Source organism: Alexandromys fortis, unplaced genomic scaffold (assembly GCF_014885135.2).
Source record: "Alexandromys fortis isolate MF-2015 unplaced genomic scaffold, M_Fortis_MF-2015_v1.1 scaffold_25, whole genome shotgun sequence".
NCBI lineage: Eukaryota > Metazoa > Chordata > Mammalia > Rodentia > Cricetidae > Alexandromys > Alexandromys fortis.
Genome location: NW_026067904.1, coordinates 14,248,473 through 14,268,798, shown reverse-complemented (window position 1 = coordinate 14,268,798; position 20,326 = coordinate 14,248,473). Strand labels below are relative to the sequence as shown.

At 36.9% G+C, this 20,326-nt stretch overlaps 1 protein-coding gene across 4 annotated transcripts in view; it reads right to left on the bottom strand.

Moving 5' to 3' along the window:
- The window catches only part of Trappc8 (trafficking protein particle complex subunit 8), an 82,783-nt gene that overhangs the window by 37,204 nt on the left and 25,253 nt on the right, over positions 1–20,326 (bottom strand). For 2 of the 4 annotated variants that reach the window (XM_050134908.1, XM_050134910.1), the window contains 9 exons: positions 16,497–16,586; positions 15,821–15,995; positions 13,839–13,992; positions 12,175–12,268; positions 10,225–10,478; positions 9,308–9,423; positions 7,659–7,809; positions 5,935–6,035; positions 2,826–2,931 (listed from right to left, as the gene is read on the bottom strand). In XM_050134908.1, coding sequence (XP_049990865.1) covers positions 2,826–2,931; positions 5,935–6,035; positions 7,659–7,809; positions 9,308–9,423; positions 10,225–10,478; positions 12,175–12,268; positions 13,839–13,992; positions 15,821–15,995; positions 16,497–16,586 — 1,241 coding nt within the window. The remainder of the gene's footprint in view (positions 1–2,825; positions 2,932–5,934; positions 6,036–7,658; positions 7,810–9,307; positions 9,424–10,224; positions 10,479–12,174; positions 12,269–13,838; positions 13,993–15,820; positions 15,996–16,496; positions 16,587–20,326) is intronic. The other 2 variants (XM_050134909.1, XM_050134911.1) reach the window with 1 other exon arrangement.

Sequence of the window (20,326 nt, the reverse complement as noted above, 5' to 3'; positions counted from 1 at the left end):
AAAAAAAAAAAAAAAGCGCGGGGGGCGGGGGGAGAGGAGCGAGAAGAAAAGCCCAACAGATCACTGCAAATTCAAAATTCTGGGAAAACATTACTAGAACCTGCTCCTATCCGTGCCCTAAAGCAATAAATGACAAATCAACTAGATTTGAGAAAGTAACGCTAAAAACAAATAACAAGGTTAAATATAATCAGAAGAATGTGCTCTAAAGAAAATTTTCATATATATGGGTAGAAAGGCAAACATATTTAAACAAGGTTAAAAAAAACAAAACCAACAAAATTCTATAGTAACTCCTGGATCATAAATTCTTTGTACACTCTTTGATACACTCTAGGATATATCACTTTGTACACTATAGGTTGAAAAACAGCATAGTATTCAAAGTCAAAATCAGATTAGCTATTAAAATAAGAGTCTCAACACAGAGGCTAGATTCAACACTAAAAACAGCTTATGCCCTGACATAATGTGGTGGTTTAAATAAGAACAGCCACCATAGGCGCATATATTTGGATGCTTAAGTCACCAGTGAGTGGCACTATTCGAGAAGGATTAGAGAGGTTAGGAGGTGCAATACTGTTGAAAGTTTGGGCTAGGGGTGGGCTAGGAGCTTCAAAAAGCTCACCCGAGGACCAGAATTTCTCTCTCTCTCTACCTAAGGATAAAGATGTAGCTCTCAGCTATTGATTCAGACCTTGCCTGAATGCTGCCATGCTCCCTGTCATGATACTGGACCAACTAAACCTATAAAAACTCTAAGCAAGCCCCAGTTAAGTGCTTTCCTTTATAAGTGTAGCTTTGGTCAATGTCTCTTTACAGCAATACATCAATAACTTAAGACATACCAGTTCATGCTTATTGGTCAATGTATCACATATATCAATTACTAAACACTAAAAAGATCACACACGACAGTAAGATGTCTCAGAGAAATCTCTTTAAAGGCATTTATTCAGCTTGACAAGCATTTCTTTGCATCACATATACCAATTTCTAAACACTTTAAATTCACATATTTTAATTTCTTATCTTAGATTTTATCACTTAATATCATTTAAGATATTATCACTAATATCTTAGAAAAATATTTTTAAGGGCATTCATTCAGCTTAACAAACATATCTAGATTGTCATGTGCAAACCTCAGTATTAGATATTAAGGATAAAAATGCAAAAGATGGGCTGGCAAGATCAGTAGTTAAAAGCATAGAAGAGGACTGCTTTGCAGAGTTTGATTCTCAGCACCCATATTAGGCAGCTGAGCTGCCTGTACCAGTTCCAGAGGATCTGAAACCTTCTGGCCTCTGAAGGCACTACACTTTCATGAACACACAAACAGACACACACACACACTTAAAAAGAAAATTAAATCTTTTAAAAAAAAGTAAAATCTAAGAGGATGTGGTTTCACGCCTCTTTGTAATCTTGACACTCAGAAGGTGGAGGCAAGAGGAATGAGTTCAAAGATAGCACAGACTGTGGGATGACATAGTTCAAATCAGCCTGTAATACAAACCCTAAATGGCTCAAAAAAAGAAAAAAAAAGGTAGAAGGCTAACCTCAAGATTAAACATAACTTCTATATGATGCCAAGTTTTACAGTAGTGTATGAGAGAGTAGAAAGGAAACATTTAGAGCAAGGTGGAGAACAAGAAAGGCCCACCTGAAGGACATGATCAGCAAACTATGTGAAGCACAGGCAGAGACAAAGCAGGAAGAGCACTGATGTAAAAGGCAGTAGAGGTCAAGTGAAGCGGCTCAGCAGGCACAGGCAAGTGTCACAGCCTGGCCACCTAAGCTGGACCCATCAAACTGACATAAAGGAGAGGAAAGACCTGACTCCACAAACAACTCTGAGCTCCGTGCCTCTGTGCCACCACACATAAATACACAGTAGCAGTAATCAGAAATTAAAATGAAACTAGTAGGCATATTGGGGGACCTTTGTGATATGAATAAAAGAATGTTTCAGAGAATAAGAATTCCATGACGCCCACTAACAATGGCCAGTCATCCTGTGACAGATGGATGAAGACAATCACCTCAAATACTGCAAGCCCCTCTTCCTGAGCAAGGAGAGATTGATGCTGACAGCATGTCACAAAAGTACTGGGTAAAAGGTTTTAAATTTATTTTTATCATTTAAATTGATATATTATTTAAGATGCCTTGGATATATCCAAAGAGTGGGTTAGTATGGCCAGTCATCTTTTAGATTTATCTACTTTGGATGCATTTTTAAAGCTTAATGGTTTTCTTTAAATGGTCATAACAGATTAAACATTACGTAGTGATTTTGTTAGTACCAGTTTTATGTAAGATTGAATCATATGCATGTCTTAGTGGTACACAGCACAGAACTTACATCAAACAAGATGTCACATGCATGGTTGTGGTTAGTTAATAATGAAAGGTAGACAGACTACAGAAACAAAATTAATTCAATTAGGGCTACAAAATGACTCAGTAATTAAGAGCACTGGTTGCTTTTGCAAAGAACCAATGTTCAGTTTCCAGTACCCACATAGAGACTCATAACCATTAGTTAACTCCAGTTCCAGGGGATCTGACACGTTCTTCTGATTCTGCGAGCACCAGGCACACATATGAAGAACATACATACATGTATACAAAATATTCATAAACATAAAGTAAATTTAAAAACATAATTTTCAATAAATAAGTTCAAATTATAAAAGATAGACTAGCTGAGTATAGTATTCATAACTGGAATCCCAGTACTCAGAAGGCTGAGGCAGGGCAATTGCTAGGAATTTTACCTCTTTACACACTAAGAAAATCAAACACTACAAGTCCAGTACCTCGCTTGTCAACCGTATTAGAAGGGCTGCAGCCTCTGAGTATTTGCTTTGACTTTTTAAAATTTCGGCACTAAGCAACACACATCTTTCAGCCAACACCATATTCCTAAACAAAAACAGACAAGGAGAATAATCAGCATCACAGTAGTTCTTCAGCACATCCAAGTTACCATGCATTCAAGGAGTCCACTAGCTGATTTTGAGCAAGAAGTCTGTCCCGGACTTGCTTGCAGAGCTTCATAGCTAAGCCTGCCCCCGTCTCCTTTTTCTAGCCCCTTTGGATACATGTCAGAGTCCTAGCATGTTACATTCTCACTTTTTCTAAGAACCCATCTTATGCCCACCCAGCCCCACACCCACACAGCTGCTTGTCAATCTCCACAAGTGAATTTGCCTGCTCTCTTGGACCGTAACTCAAAAGGCAAGGCTATTTCTTCCTCGTCTCCTTCCAGTAGTTTCCAGTCTGTCTCCCCTGCTGTTACTGTTATCAAATTCTAATAAAATGATCAAGATTTTTTTTAAAAAAAGTCTGTCCTCATGATCTCTATTCCCTTTAGAAGTGCTGGGTTAAACAGGGGGCCTGGCAAATGACATGCTAGAGCTCCAGCCAACACTTTCTCTCATCACACAATTCTAAAGTAAGAACACATGCAAGCCTGAACACAGCAGTGCACACCTACAATCCTAGGACTTAGGAGGCTGAGAAAGGAGAATGATGATGAATTCAAGACTATCTGTGCTACATTATAAGATTTTGTCTCCAAAAAGAGGATAACTGTGACTACAGATGTGCATTTTCCTTTTGGTGGAAATGATCCACAGCACTAACTGGTAAGGCTATTGTACAGTAGTATCAGTATTCTTCTGGTCCTGCATACCGTACAGTTCATATATAATCTGTACCAATCGTATAGATTATACATGCAAAGCTATTACCAAGTTCTCAGAACATGACAGTGAAAACAAATTATATGTAGTATTTTGTTTGTCAGTATCCTTTGTATTGTAGCAAAGGAAATGTTTTTTTAAAAACAACTGTAATAAAGTAATTTTTGTACACAAGAAATTACGTTATGTCTGCCTTAATGAACACAAAAGATAAGCTTCCAATGTTCACAACTCACTATAAGGTCAGTTTTTAAGTTATATAAATTGTTAAATTTTTAAAGAAATTATTGCAGTGAGATAACTCAGTGGGTAAAGTTGCTTGCAACAAAGTCTAATGACCTAAGTTTGATTCCAGTGGCTCACAAGTGGAGGAGAGAACAGACACCCATCAAGTTGTCCTTGCCATAGCATGCCCATACCCACTTAGAGAAACATAAAATAAATAAAAATGTTGGGTGGGAGCACTATTACTCTCAAAACGTATTGTAGTCTAGACATGATATCACATGTCTTTAATCCCAGAATGTGAAAGGCAGAGGTAGGTGGATCTCTGTGAGGGGAAGACCAGCATGGTCTACATGCTGAGTTCCAAGCTATGCTGGGCTACATAGTGAGACCCTGTCTTTTAAAAAGAAAAAGTAAGAGCAGGTCCCAAAGTTTACACATGTGATCCTAGCCACCCCAGAAGTGGAGACAGAGGATCACAACTTTAAGATCACCCTCAGCTACATAGCAAGTTCAAACCAGCCTGGAATACGTAAGACCCATACCCCACAAAACAAACAAATGCTTTGCTGATTTATCATACTTTCCACAAATTACATTTTTAAGTAGGTATTCCTAAATACGTTATGTCTGCCTTAATGAACACAAAAGATAAGCTTCCAATGTTCACAACTCACTATAAGGTCAGTTTTTAAGTTATATAAATTGTTAAATTTTTAAAGAAATTATTACATTTTTATTTGTGTTTTTTTTTATATTTATTTGTGTGGATGCACACGTGGGGCACAAATGTACTTGTCATTACAGCATTCATGTGGAAGTCAGGACATGTTTCAGGAGTTAATTCTACTCTACTATGTGGGTCCAGGGGATCAACTCAAGTCGTCAAGCTTGACGGCAGCCATCTTTACTCACTGGTGTCTTGCCAGCCCTGAGAATGCTGGTCCACAGTGAGCTCTGCTATTACATTACCTCTACATGATTGATAGAGGCTCAAATTGATTTCTCTATCTCTGTCTTCCAATGCATCTATTCTACAAAAGAAACATCAGGCATGTAACTCAGTGGGTAAAGTTATGGGTTCAATCTAGCATTATTTAAAAAAAAAAAAAAAGGTCTGGTCAGGCGGTGAATCCTTGAATCCCAGCATTCAGGAGACAGAGACAGGTAGATCTCTGTGAGTTTGAGGCCAGCCTGGTCTACAGAGCAAGTTCCAGGACAAGCTCCAAAGCTACACAAAGAAACCTTGTCTCAAAAAACAAAACAAAGCAAGTTTGATTAATGTACTAAAAATTTGCTTTTATAATGATGAATGTCTACTCAAATATGAAGTAATTTTCATTTAGTACTACATAAACCTTAATTCTATTTAAGGAAGAATAAATGACAGTTAAGGTTTCTAATATCAATTTATCTCCAACTTATCTATCCTCCAATGCTTTCCATATACACAAACTGACCTTTATCAGCAAAACTATAGAGAAAACTTACTCATATAACTCATAATACTAGAAATGTCCCCATGGCTACAAAACATAGCCACCCTGCATGAAAGCCTACCTACCAAATAACCTAAGAACTTCCTTCTGAGGACTCTGGCCAGTCCAATTGCCTTTTAAGAATTCTAATAGTACTCACTACTTCTCATTTTTCCCTAAGTCTATATTACTTGACTCTTCATGTTTTTGCCTAATTAACAAGGAAAGTTCAAATGGCTAATTTCTGCCTTAATAGTAGGTAAAATCAAAAATGTCCCACAACAAAAATTACCCTCAATGTAGCACAGAGCCTCAATGGTACATATATCAACTTGTCATCCACAAATGCAAGGCAGCTAGAAGCTGAAACCAGAAGGTGATAAGCACTATTTTTCTTCAACTTGTCTCTAACTAAATTAACTTCATTTGAGAATCTAAAGCATGAAAAACAAAGAACTACTTATAAATACCAACTCTGTCCCAAAAATAGGCAAAATGTAAATACTATGGTCACCTACTTGCAGATATCCCTGTAGGTCTGAATTGCTGTATCCATGTAATGGGCAGGGTATGGCCTAGGAGCTCCTGGCTGAAGAAAGGCTGACACTGCTGCCATTTCCTAAGGGAGGAAAAACAGTCGCATATTTAACACTCAGTAAACTTAAAACATCTCAGAGTACAAATGTATAAATTTCACAGTTTAATGCTGACTCAAAACAAATATTTGTTTTGACTTAAAATTCTGGTCTTTGCAGGATGTGATGTTCCACATCTTTAATCTCAGCCCTTAGGAGGCAGAGGCAGGCTAATCTCTCTAAGTTTGAGGCTAGCCTGGTCTACACAGTAAGTACTAGGCTAGGCAGGCTAAACAGAGCCCTGTTTAAAAAAAAAAACACAAAAAACCCCCCACAGAGTTATGTATAATTTAAAGGTGTATCTTGACATATCTGTAACAAAGGTGAATCCTGAAAAATTTGTTCTGAAGTAATTTTGTTGCCAAGATATCAGAATGTACTTATATAAACCAAAATGACTATGCCATTAGAAGGTGAGAATGTTTTAAGCAATAATTTTATAAAAACATCACCATATATTCAGTATGTTGTTACACACATACATAAAACTGCACTCACTATGTGGCTGTACAATTTTTCTACTTTAATCTACATTTCAAACCTATTACATTTAAGCAAAGGTATCATCTATATGAGAAACGAGTTTAGTGCTGGAAAATAAGGTATATTTATTATAACATTATACATTAATAGATGAAAATACCTGTAATTTATAAAAGCTATTGTAGAAGCAATAAACCTGAGAGGAACAGATTTGGAACAATCTTCCTGAACCCTATTCAGCTGCGTAATCAAGCACAAACAAAACCAGAACCTGGTAACTTGGAAGGTGACCTAAATAGCTTGTTGGACAATTTAGCACAGCTGGAGGACACAATTTGAATACCAAACACTTCTTCCTGGTAGGATTGAGAGGAAGAGGAGCTCCTAACAGGAGGGTGAAAGAGGAAGTAAAACCTGTCCCAGAACTGTACAAAGGGGAAGAAAGAAAGGAGGGGGGAAGACACTACTGTGGAGAGGAAGTCCATATGCACAAAATATTGACAATTTTCATTTTCTAAAATGCATCAAAGACTTGGGAATATAGCTCAGCAAGTCACAGCCCACTCTCTAAGCCATGCAAGGTCCTGGGCTTGATACTCAACTGTGGAAGTCAGAGTTGGAACTTTCCTCTAGTTCCTTCAAGGTTATTGTGCTTCTACCTCAAACAAAAGTCTAAGAACCCAACTAAGTTCCAGTTCCCTTTATGGAGATAACTTTGAATTCCACCCAGGAAGTGGTTGGCCTACAGAATGTTTTGGTCTAGGGTATGAGTGAGACTAGGGTGATTTGTTTTGTTCTAGCAACAGAATGTTTAACTATGAAGGTAGCCTGTGACTTTCATGGTCTGTTCATTTCCTTGTATCGTGTTAATGCAGTCTTTTATCTTACTCCTACTTTTTGGAGTCAGGGGTATTTTAAGCAGCTGGAAGTTAAATACAGGCAAATTTTCAGTATTCATGGAGTTCCCTCCTGATACTATCCTATGTTTCTCGTTTTATTACTTTCATTCGCGTCTTCATAGTCTTTACTATTTTCTAAATCCCCACGCCTCTACCCTGGTGAGAGGTGTTTGTGTCAAGGCTGGTTCCCAACACAACACCACAAAATAAACAAACAGTACCAACCAAGGCTCCAGCTGCATAAAGCATCGCTTGATCATTAAGAAAATCCTTCTTTGCAGTGTGATAGCAACTGTAAGCCAAATCATAATGCTGCACCAAAAAGCACAAGTCAGCCATTTTTCTTATTTGAAGCTCAGGTGCTTCTGGTGGATACCTAGAACATAAGGAAATAATATATTATAAAGAATGGCCACACAGAAAATGTCTAGTAAACTGTTCAACTACCCAGAACATGAAAGAATTTGATCTGTTTTGCAAAAATCCTATCTTCAAGGATGATTCTCAAAACTATTTGGAGTCCAAATGTTAATTAATATGTTTAATTTATAGCCCTGGAAGCTTCTCAGCTGTAGACAAGTATTTGCCCCAGGGACAAGTTATGAAATAATATCAGGTGACTTATTTATACACAACTCAGAAAAAAATCAAAATAAGACTCGTGTCATTTTCCATTAAAGCAAGATTTTATAAGAAAGAAAACTTGCTAAATATATTCCTTGTCTCAAAACAGTAGGCAGAGAAGCCCAGCATGGTAGTTCACAGACACATAGGAGCCTGAAGCAGAAAAGTTCCAAGCTGAAGGCCAAATGGGGCAAATCAGCAATACATTGCATATATATATATACCAAAGCGCTTCAGACAAAAAAAGAGCTAGTACTGAATACCAAATCTAAGTGCATCTTCTTACAAATAGAGAACAGATCCGAAGTAAAATGACATTCTGAGTTAAGGTTTCTTTTTGCTTATTACCACTTTAGCTATGGTTTGTTGACAGAATTACAGTACAGCAACCACGAATTCATTCCTGGTGCAGGTCAAATCCAATCTAAAAATAATTGGTTACCACCGTAATATACATGCCACTATTGGACCAGTGGGCATATGCAGCCTACCAGGTGGTTAAGGTGATGTCCAGAGTCCTCTGTTGAGTAAGTCCACTGATGAATTTTTCCCCAGTAATCTATATATCACCTTCTAGCATTATGAAAGCTAACCAACCACTAGGAAGAAACTGTTCTGGTCAGTTCCAGTTTACTTTCTCACTCTTCTGTAATCACAGCAATGGGTCTTAGTTCTGGTGAGCAACTAAAAGCAATGGGGGGAGCCTGTAGTATTTTTGGCGGAAGAGTTTATTTTCCAGTGTCCAATAAATCAGCCATGGTAGTAGTTGACACCTGTAATTCCAGTACTTAGGAAACTGAAATAGGATTATTACAAGTCCCAAGCCATCCTGAGCTTAGAGTCAGACTTCATCTCAAAAAAATAACGTGATTTAAAAGTGCCATTAGAGGGTCTGAAAAGATGGCTCAGTGGTTAAAAAGCACTGATTGCTCTTCCAGGGGACCTGGATTCAATTCCCAGCACCCACATGGCAGTTCACAACTATCTGTACCTCCAGTTCTAGGGGACCTGATACCCTCACACAGACACACATACAGGCAAAACACTAATGCACATAAAAATAAATATTTTTCTAAAAATGTACAATTAGAGTTGTTTTTAAATTAGAATTTAATTAGTGTCTTTCTTAGATATCATTAAGTTTTGACCAATATGAATATTAAGAAACTAAAGAGACAACCACTGTTTTGTAGTTAAACATAAGACAAAGTTAAATGCAGTAGAATGAAATATAGTGATATCTTACTCACAACAACCCAGATGTATTTTTCAGCTCATTAATGCTCTTTTCTGGAACTTTACTGCCACTAAACCATTTCTTAGTGGCAGAAAACAGAGATCGACTCAAACCTTTCCTTGATATTAGCTAGAAAAAAATATTTAAACATGTTGACAAATATAAAGGCTTAAAGTATTTTCTATAAACAAAAAATTGTTTTACTAGTAAGTAAACAATTATTTTAATAACACTAATTGAAAAACCGACTAGAGTTTGCAAAAATGGCTCAGCAGATATAAGCAATTGTTTTTCTTGAAGAGGACCCGACTTCAGCTCTCAGCACCAACACAGTGGCTGACAACCAACTGTAACTCCAGTTCTGGGAAATCCAACACCCCACCTCTGATCTCTTCAGGGACCAGGTACATACATGATGCATATACATATGTGCAGGCAAAGCACTCATATCCATAAAATAAAACTAAAAACAGTTGTTTTGTTTTTTTAATGTCAATATACAGGCTGTAAAACTGGCTTGGTAGTTAAGAGCACTTTGCTGCTCTTGCATAGAACACAAGCTCAGTTTCCTGCAACTATATGGTGGCTAAGGACTACCTGTTATACCAGTTCCATGATATCCAATCCCTCTTATGTCCTGTGGTCAGCAAATATGAAATGGTACACATACATGCATACAGGCAAAACATTCATGTACATAAAATTAAAACTGATAAGTCTTAAAAAATAATTTGTCCAAAAAACTGAAAAAATTCCAACTGAAAACGAATAAGGCTTGTCTAGTGTTAAAAAGAACTTCATGACTGATACTGACTTCAGGTAGCTTTTACAGCTTATTGTAAAACAAAAATCAAAACAAAACTTTTAATAAAGTCTTAAACTCACTGACTTAATTTGAAGATTAATAACCTAAAAAAACTTAAGTCTTACCTGATCATTTAACTGCCGAATTGTTTTCTCTATATGTGGCAAAAGGCCACGGAATGTAAACTCTTGTATAAACTGTCGAATTCTATCATGATCAGTAAGTGTTAAACAAGCACCACGAATCACTCCAGTACTTGCTTTCTTGGTTTCACGCACTGAAGCAGACTTTGTATGATCTGAGCCGTCGGTATTAGGAGGGTCACCGCATTGGTCTAATTGAAGTGGATGAACTCTGAAGCTATTTGGTAAACCATCTACTGAAAAACAAATCTCTCTTTTACTCTCAGAACGCAACACAAAATGTAACAAAGCTACCATACTATAAAAGTAAAAAAATGACAAAACTTCCCTCTGTGTGTATCTGAGATGAAATATCATTAACATTTTCCCATTTTATATTAAACACTTGAACTGGAGAGATAGTTCAGAGAAGGCTGCTTGACAATGGTTTGATTCCTAGAACCCACACATGAAAAGGAAAAACTGACTTCCTACAAGTACTGAACTCTACACACAGGACGTTGAGCCCACATGCAGAAACATACATGCATGCCCACATATGTAAATGTTTGCAATAAAAATTTTAATTAAGGAGCTTGAGTTAATAACTGTTGCCTGCATATTAAGTTTAAGAACCTAGGCAACTCAGTTTTAAAATACTACTGTGAATTACCTTATTTTTGGAGAGCAAGCAAGGTTTTATTGAGAAACAGAGCAATAGCTTCCAAAGCAGGGAGGGTCCTGCTTTAAAGAGCTGCGTTGTATTACAGCAGCTGCACATGGTGCACATGTCTATAAGCCCAGCAATTGGAAATTTGAGAGAAATGGATCTCAAGTTCAGAGGCAGGCAGTGAGTTTCAGGCCAGCCTGGACCAACAGTAAGACCAATAAAACAAACAAACAAAAAATTTAGAACCATTATTACCAAAACTACAATTTAAAATATAGGAATATAGTTCTAAAAAATCATATGAATTTGTAAAATTATGCTATATATTACATTTCCCTGGCTTTTTAAAAGAAAAAGCTAATAGTATTATTCCCTTTTTAATGTAATATTAATATTCTGATTGACCAGCCGTGATCATTTTTTAAATTTTTATTTGTGTGTACATGAAGCTCATGGAGGCCAGCAGAGGGCATTAGGTTCCCCGAGAGCTGGAGGTACAGGCAGTTGTGAGTGGTCTGGCTTGGGTACTGAGATCTAACTCAGGGTCCTCTGAAAGATCAGTAACCACTGGGCCATCTCTCTAGCCCTCATGAGTCACTATTCTTATAACACAAATTCAAATGTAAAGTACAAAAAACAGAATCCAAAGGACTGCATAAAATAAGAAGAAACACTAACTTCTGAGCCAGGTGTACTGGCACACGTCTATCTCCTAGTACCTAGAAGGTAGAGAGAAAATTCTAAGTTCAAGGACAGCTTATACAGAAAGATACCTTAATTTCTCACTACTTTGGAAGACGGGACAAGAAAATCCCAATTTAAAGAATAGTCAATAACTTAGTCAAAACCTTGTCATAAAATTTGAAAAAGGAGGGGTAGCTTAGAGATGGTTCAGTAGTTAGCAGTATTTACGTCTCTTGCAGAGGACCTGAGTTAACTTCCCAGCACCCACATCAGGCAGCTCACAACCACCTGTATGTAACTCAACTCTGAGTGGATCTCACACTGAATGCTTTGGCACCAGCATTCAGATACATCCCCACACATAAACACATATACACATAATTTAAAATCTTTTAAATTTTTTTTTTCAAAGAAAAGGGGTTTGGGGATATGTCACAGATAAAGTATTTAACTAGCATCTGCAAAGTCTTAAACCCAATCACCAGTACTGAATGGGGTTGGTGCTGAAAGTGCCCATCCTTTATCTGTGAAGGTTAGAATGCTTTAATAATGAAAAATACTTTCAGTCAAAAGGGAACTTAGAGAAAATATAACAAGACCTTTGATTTCGTTATCTAGTCCATCCAATGAGAGCAAGTTACTATCAGAATTCTTATTGGAGGTCATAGTACAAGGGCCATCTTCATATGATTCCTAGCAAAATAAAATACAAAAGCATTAGCAATATAATTAATCATGTTTAAATATTACACTATTGCCTATGACTCTTCTGCTGAATATGGCTTCATGTACTTGCTGAAGGAATACTCTTCTGGCCTTCTAATTTAGTATATCGTATTGTCATAATGATCCATAATGTTGCAGCTTAATTCCTTTTCATATTCAATTAACTATGCTAATTCTTCTGCATTCAAATGATCTGGATCTCAAATGTATCTCAATATTCATGCACACATATTTATATAGGCACATAAATATGTTCATGAATCCTAAAAAATAATAGCAAAATGTATCTCAATATTCATGCACACAGACATTTATATAGACATATAAATATGTACATGAATCCTAAAAAATAAGGCAAGAAAAAAAAAGGACAACTTCAAAATCTGCCAGGTCATAGAAAAAAATGCTAGAGTGGAGTCTGAATATTCTGAAGGGCTGTGAAAAATACCCAACACAGTATTCCATTCTAGAAAGGCACTGAATACTCAGGCCATCCTCAAACCCTAGACTACTTCATGAGACCAATAAAAATAGGCTATTATTATTCTGAGTGCCAGAACTTGATAGCAATAGATAAAGCCAGGTAGGAAACTCTCTATGAACCTTCCCTCCAGACAGACTTCAGAAAGTTGGTATTCTAGCCTGGAATAATATAACAGAGTATAGCTATGCTTCGAATATTAAGAATTGTCTAAATTCAACACTGACAGGGCTCCCCTAAACAGGCTATGTGGACAGCAATATAAAGAGCAACTACAGTTGGTCCTCAAGTTGCTCCTTACTTAAGGAGACATGCTTTCAAAATGTGAAAACATTACTTTAAAGGTCAGGTGGTAACCTTTAATGATTCTCAAACTATGGCTTCCTAAAATTCTGAATTATATTCTCCAACACCTCTGTCTTCCACTAAAAGTTCTCAAACTAAAGAATCAGACTGGCATTTCCTTTCAGAACCTTAGATAGCCCACTATGAACTGAACTTTTCAGTACTACATTTATTTTGAGCATGATCCTGAAAAAGAAAAAAAAAGACCATAAAAAAAAAAAACAAAAAATAAAACTGTTTTACATTCAGTCAGGTGGTGTGGGTTCTTTCATATCTAAAGATTTCCCCACAACATAATCTGAAAGAAAGTCAGTATTACTCCATATATCAAAATGAGTAAAATGGGCTTGAGAAATGGCTCACTACTTAAGCGCACTTACTGAGGCAGGATGATTAAAATCAAGACAGACAGCTGGGCTACATAACAAGTTCACAGCCTGTCTGTACAATATGTCAGAGAGAGAGAGAGAGAGAGAGAGAGAGAGAGAGAGAGAGAGAACCAATCCTAATGATTCATACCTTTAATCTTGGCACTCTGTGGGCCGACATTAGGTGGATCTCTGGGAATTTAAGGCCAGCCCGATCTATACAACAGGTTCCAGGCCAGTCAGTTATACATATTAAGACTCTGTTTCCACCCACCCCCAAAAAATAAATGAAAAATCTACAAAAATACAACTTTTGTGGTTTCGATCAGTTTTTCAAATGTACCTGGTGTTGAATACTATTTTTCTGGAGATACTGACTCCAAGGATCTGGTATCTGTTCATCTGATGCTCGATTCGGTGCTCGAGAATTAATTTTAAGTAAATAGCAACCCTGAGTTCCATATTTCTGTTTCATTTCTTCATAAATCGATTCAGCTCTAAAGAAAGGAGAAAAAACTTGGTAATAACCTTAGACTTCAGACAGAATTTAGTAGACCTTAGACAATAGATCTTAATTTTTTATTTATTTCTCTTTATATTATTTTTATGCTTATTTCTGTAGGGAGGGAAATGACACATACAGCATTGCATATGTGGACATCAGAGGACAACTCGCAGAGGCTGGCTCTCTCTCTCTCTACTACATGGGTTCTATGGATTGAACTCAGGTCATCAGTCTTAGAATCAAGCACCTTTATCTACTGAGTCATCTGGTAATACTGACAACAGAGCTTATTTTATTTAGATTTTTAAAAAATGTATGTAAGTCTGCATGGATTTGATGTGCACTATACCTGCATGCAAGAGCTCAAGGAGGCTAGAAGAGGCTATCAGATCCCCTGAGGCCAAACTATAGGCAGTCTCAAGCTGCCACGCGGGTGCGGGGACCTGGACCTGAGTCATCTGCAAGAGTGGCAAGTGCTCTCAACCATGAGCATCACTCCAGCCAACAACAAACATTTCAAATAATCCAAGAATGCCCCCCAAAAAGGCAAAACAGAAAATTAAGAGGTTATAAAAATTTAAACAAAAACTCATGATTCTTAATCAAAACAGTAGTATCTGTTGTATGGGCAATTCTAATGACCAAACTCATTTGGAGAAACTACAAAAAGCAAAACTAGCTTCTTTACAGCATTGCCCATCTCGGAGCCTTCCACATTAGCTACAGCAGAGATTGCCCATTTCCCGAGCCACTTCAAACATACAGTTAACAACTATGGAACTCATCCTCAGAAAGTATAATTTGAGAGTATCTTTTAAAAACATTTATTAATAAATGAAAATTATAAGACCAAAGAAATGTTTATAGGACAGGGAAGAACTATAGCAAAGCAGATGAAGCCCTCACTATAGAGACCACCCTGTGTTCTTACAGAACTTAAAGAAGCTGAGCCTTGAGCTACTTCTCAGACTAAAAAATAAGAAAATAAACAAAAATTTAAATTTTGAAAAACATGTATGTCATCTTTAGCTACATACCAAGTTTGAGGCCAGCTTAAGCTACATGAAATATACTTTAAAAAAAGAAAAGAAAAAGAAAAGGAGGAAGGAAAACAAAGAAAGAAAATTACTAAACATGTGAGCTGTTGGTAGAGAAAATGAAATGTGACAACTTAAGAAGAAAATGGTGAACTAGACTTTATGCTCAATCTCACCTATCCAATTAATCAGTGATCACTTATTTCAAAACAAGGTTGTAAATTATAGGTCCCAAATGGCAATGAGATACCAAACATAGCATACAAGATTAATTTGATCCATACCTTGAAACAAAAGGCAAAGTAAACTCCAAAGTCATAAACATAAAATTATTTCTATGCTTATATTCCAAGACTTCATTAAAGGCCAGCAAGATAATTCAGCAACTTGCTAGGGCTGGAGAGATGCCTCAGAGGTTAAGAGTATTAGTTGTTCTTCCTGAGTCCTGAGTTCAATTCCCAGCTATCAATTGGTGCTGCACAACCATCTATTATGAGATCTGGTGCCCTCTTCTAGCATGTAAGCATACATGCAGGCAGAAGACTATACATAACAAATTAATCTTAAAAAAAAAAAAAAGCACTTGCCACCTACAACCTAAATTCAATTCCCAGGTTTGTGTGGTGAAGAAGAAAACCAATCCCTAAAAGATGACATCTGACCTCCACATGGATGCCATAACACATGTGCGTATGCATACATGTACACAGACACACAAACCAAAAAAAAAAAAAAGTGATTCAACTTAAAAGATAAAATTAAAATTTAAAAAGCAATGCTTACCTCTGTTCATCTCCTGAAGTTACATCATGCAAAAGCACATAATATTTAAGTGTATTTGGGATAAACCACTTAGGGTAGGAATAATCACTGTTGTGCTGAATTCGATGCTGTTCTTGTGACAACTTTGAAAACTGCTCCATAGGTTCAGCTTCACCAGATGACGCCACCAACATACCTTGTAATCATACTGTCAGGGAAATTATCACATCGCTCACTGATAAACACTGCCTTATTAATATAAATTTTAGGAGAAATTATCTGGCCAGGCCTCTCATATCACAGACTAATACCAGCTACTCAGGAGGGTTGAGGCTAGAGTTCCAAGTTAGAACTGTGAGTCCAAGGCCAGCCTGAGCATCTAAGGAGACTCTTCCTCTGGCTTCCATGTGTATAAGCATACACACTTGCACACTCAGATAGCATACACCAATGCACCATGCACACTACATTCATACATGTGTACAAGCATACACACTTGCACACTCAGATAGCATACACCAATGCACCATGCACACTACATTCATACATGTATCTCAACTACCCAGATCAGAAAATAATTTTGAATGTGGTATCATTACCAATAAAAAATAATTTCTCCATACTCTATAACTTAAAGTATTTTGTCTTTGTTTTTACAATTAACAAATTCCTGGCTTACAGGTGACTTAAAGGATACATGCTAAATAGTGGTTCAGAAACTCATGATCTGATGCTGGCATGGACTGCAGAAATGTCTCTCTGTAAGACTCAAACCATGGAGTAGTAGCTAAAATTAACAAGATACAAAATGGTTAGAATTCAGTAGAATCAATTTATAAAATAAAGATAATTTCTAGTAATAAACAAGTACTTTTATCTGTTCTTTAAGATATATGATATAAAAGCAAACATCACAATTTATTTGCGGATGCAGCATTTTATATAAATACATCAAGTCATTCACATAAAAAGAAACATATAACATATGCAGCATGTATATTTTAAGCTATTCATGCAAATCCATTTATATATGGTACTCAGGTCAACAGAATGAAGGTGTCACTCCCAGCTCACAGTGACTAGAACTAAGTTCTAGGTCCCACACCAGTTAGCTCACAGTCAAAAGCAGACCCTACTCTAAGTGATCCTGTTGTACATCATTTGCTCTCCACCAAGATGATCTTACCCCTCAGGAGAAACTGGACAGTATGGGAAGGTAGTTGTGGTTGTCACAACAGAGAAGGAGACATGACTACTGGTGCTTACGGAAAGAGGTCAGAAAACCAAAGACATCTTACAGTGAGTGCACAGAGCACAACAGCTCCAGACACACAGAGAATTACCTGGCTCAAATTGTCAAGATGGGTGTGACTGACAAATTCTCTAGCTTGACGACTTGAGTATGACTATAACAAAGCCTTTTAAAATTTTACATATTTTATTACTGTGTGCATGTGTTTCTATGTATGTGGAGGTCAGAGGACAACTTTCAGTTTGGTTCTGTTTACACCATGGGTTCTGGGACTGAACTCAGGTTGTCACACTTTCAGCAACAAGCACCTTTACTCACTGAGTCATCTCACTGACCCAACAAAGCCTTTCTAAAGAGAATTTCAAAGGATAATTATTTTATGATCAAGTCAACTCTTTAGCGATTCACATTACATCTTTTAAAAAAATCTGAACATACTAAGCTTAATTGGTCAAGGTAGTTTAAGCCTCTAATCACAGCACTCAAGAGACTGAGGCAGGAGAATTACAAATCTGACACCAGTCTGACAGTTGCATGAAAGAGAGAAAGAAAAGAATGCTAGTAGAGCTGGTTAGACAGGCATAATGGCATATGCCTGTAATCCTAGCACCTGCAAGGTAGAAGCTGGAGGACCAGGCATAAATGACTAGAAAGGAAAAGGAAAAAAAAATATGTGCTGACCAAATACCATATCTCATCTGGCGCCAAATAAGCTTTTTGTTATTTGTTTGTTTGTTTTGTTTTGAGATATGTTCTAATTATGTCACCCTACCTGGCCTTTGATTACCAGAATCCAGGACAACCAAGACTTACAAAGAGAGACCTGTCTCAAAAACAAACAAAACAAAACAAAAAATACAACAAATGTCCTACAAGAAATGCTCCTGTGTAGCAGGCAGTGGTGGTGCACACCTTTAATCCCAGTACTCAGGAAGCAGAGGCAGAGGTAGAGGCAGAGGCAGGCATATTTCTGAGTTTGAGACCAGCCTGGTCAACACAAGAGAGTTTCAGAACAGCCAGAGCTACCAAGAGAAACTCTGTCTTAGAATTTAAAAAAAAGAAAAAAGAAAAAAAAACAGTTCACATTTGCAATATGGTTAGGAGGACAATTCCCAACAATATTATAATCTTCATGGAAATGGAGAATGAATGACCCAACTATATGTATTTGTCACAATAGGAAACTAATTTTCTCACCAACTAGAACATATTCTTCCCTCCAAATCAGTTAAAAAATTATCTCCAGCTAAAAAATTGGTTGATTTATTATCAATACCAAGAAAAGAGATACCAAAAATTGTTAGGCTCATTTCACAGAAATGAATATATATACACCAATTTTGATTATTTTACCTTTATTGCCTTACTAATGTTAAAAAATTAACAAAATAAGCAGCAACAAAAGAAAAAACTATATTCATATGAGCAAGTTTCTGTTTGGTAGTAGATCTTCTATGAGCCAGGCCATACTATATTATCTGTATTAACCTGAATGTGATGTCAAATACCTGCACTCCTGGAAGCTACAAGGTAAAGGCAGGAAGATCAGGAGTTTGAGGCCATCCTGGGCTATGACTCTATAACAAAGGGGAAAAAAGTTAAGGAAAAAAAAAAAAAAGGCTAGAAGAAGACCCTTATATCATCAGGACTAAACTATGATCCATTTATTAAATGATATGCTACATAAGCTATGTGTGATTCATCCATTAAATGGTATACTATGTAACTAAAAGAGGAAACTCCATATGGCTGTGAAGTAAAATCTCTAACAGCCAAAGCTAAACAGAGAGGCTCATACTTGTAAGTCTGAGGTAGCAAGAGCTATGAGTTCAATGCCAACCAAGACCATAGCACAAGATTGTGTCTCAAAATAAACAAGCAAACAAACAGACAAAACAAAGTAGCAACCAAAAGTCTGCATTTTTATGTGAGAAAGGGAAAAATACATGAAAAGTTACACACATGTTTATATTTTCAAAGACAAATAACAAAAAGATAAACCTAACATGTGGGCTGTGGATATAGCTCTGTGGTAGGACACTTGTTAGCATGCATGAGGTCCTCGGCTGAATCCCAGGCACAATCACAAGAAAAAAAGCCTAATACAACTAATTATCTCTAGGAATGAAGAAAAGAGAATGGGAGAAAGGGATAGAGAATAGAGGAGACGAGGAGGGGAGGGAGGAGGGGAGGAATAAGAGAGAGAGAGAGAGAGATGCAGGAAGGCTAACTCAACTTCTCAACTATAAGTTTTGATTCTGTGTCTGAGACAGGGGTCTCATCTAGTCCAGGCTGGCTTGAACTCTCTGTGCAGCTAAGGGTGACCTTAAAGTCCTTGTGATTTGAATATAAAATGCCTCCATAGGCTCATGTATTTGAATATTTGGTCCCAGCTGGAGGCACTGTTTGGGAAAGTTATAGAACCTTTAGATGGTGTAACCTTTCTGGAGGAAATACTTCACTAGAGGTGGGCTTTCAGGTGTTCTAGGCTGGCCCTATTTCTTATTCTCATTCTACTTCTGTACTGCCAAAATAATGTGACTGGCTGGCTTTGAAGCCATTTCTTCCCTCAGAATAAATCCTTTCTCTTAACCAGAGCAACAGAAATGAAACTAATTGACACTTCTGGTCTTTGTTTCAACCTCCCAAGTGCTGGACCTGCAGGTGTATCCCTCCACACACAGCTTTTCTGGCGTTAAGGATTCAACTTGACTGTCATACATGATAAGCACTCTGTCAGTGAGCTACACTCCCAATTGTGTTTCATAATTTGACCTCTGAACTTAATAAACATAGTTATTACTATGTTGAAATTATACATAATTTTTAATTAAATTAAATAAAAAGAAAAGGGCAAGATACATACTTATACACACTGGAAATAGACACTAGACATTAAGCACAGGAGCATGAAGCAAAACAGAAATGGGTTTCCATCCTTCAGACAGGTCACATTCAGGTGAACAAGTAAATTCTCTCAGCTACATGTTTTTCTGAGGGGCTGTGAAATGTGATTCCTTTGTCTTTAACTTTGTTAACTTCCAATAAACTATTTTTGCTATATTTTTCAAATTATGCTTTTTGTAGGAAATGGAGAGAAATGGTACTTTTTAATTTTCGTGTTTAACACAAGCCTAACACCTAATGACAATTCTTTCATCTTAAAAATGTTTCTGCAAGTTCCAGGACAGGCTCCAAAGCCACAGAGAAACCCTGTCTCGAAAAACCAAAAAAAAAAAAAAAAAAAAAAAAAAAAAGTTTCTACATAGCTTGGG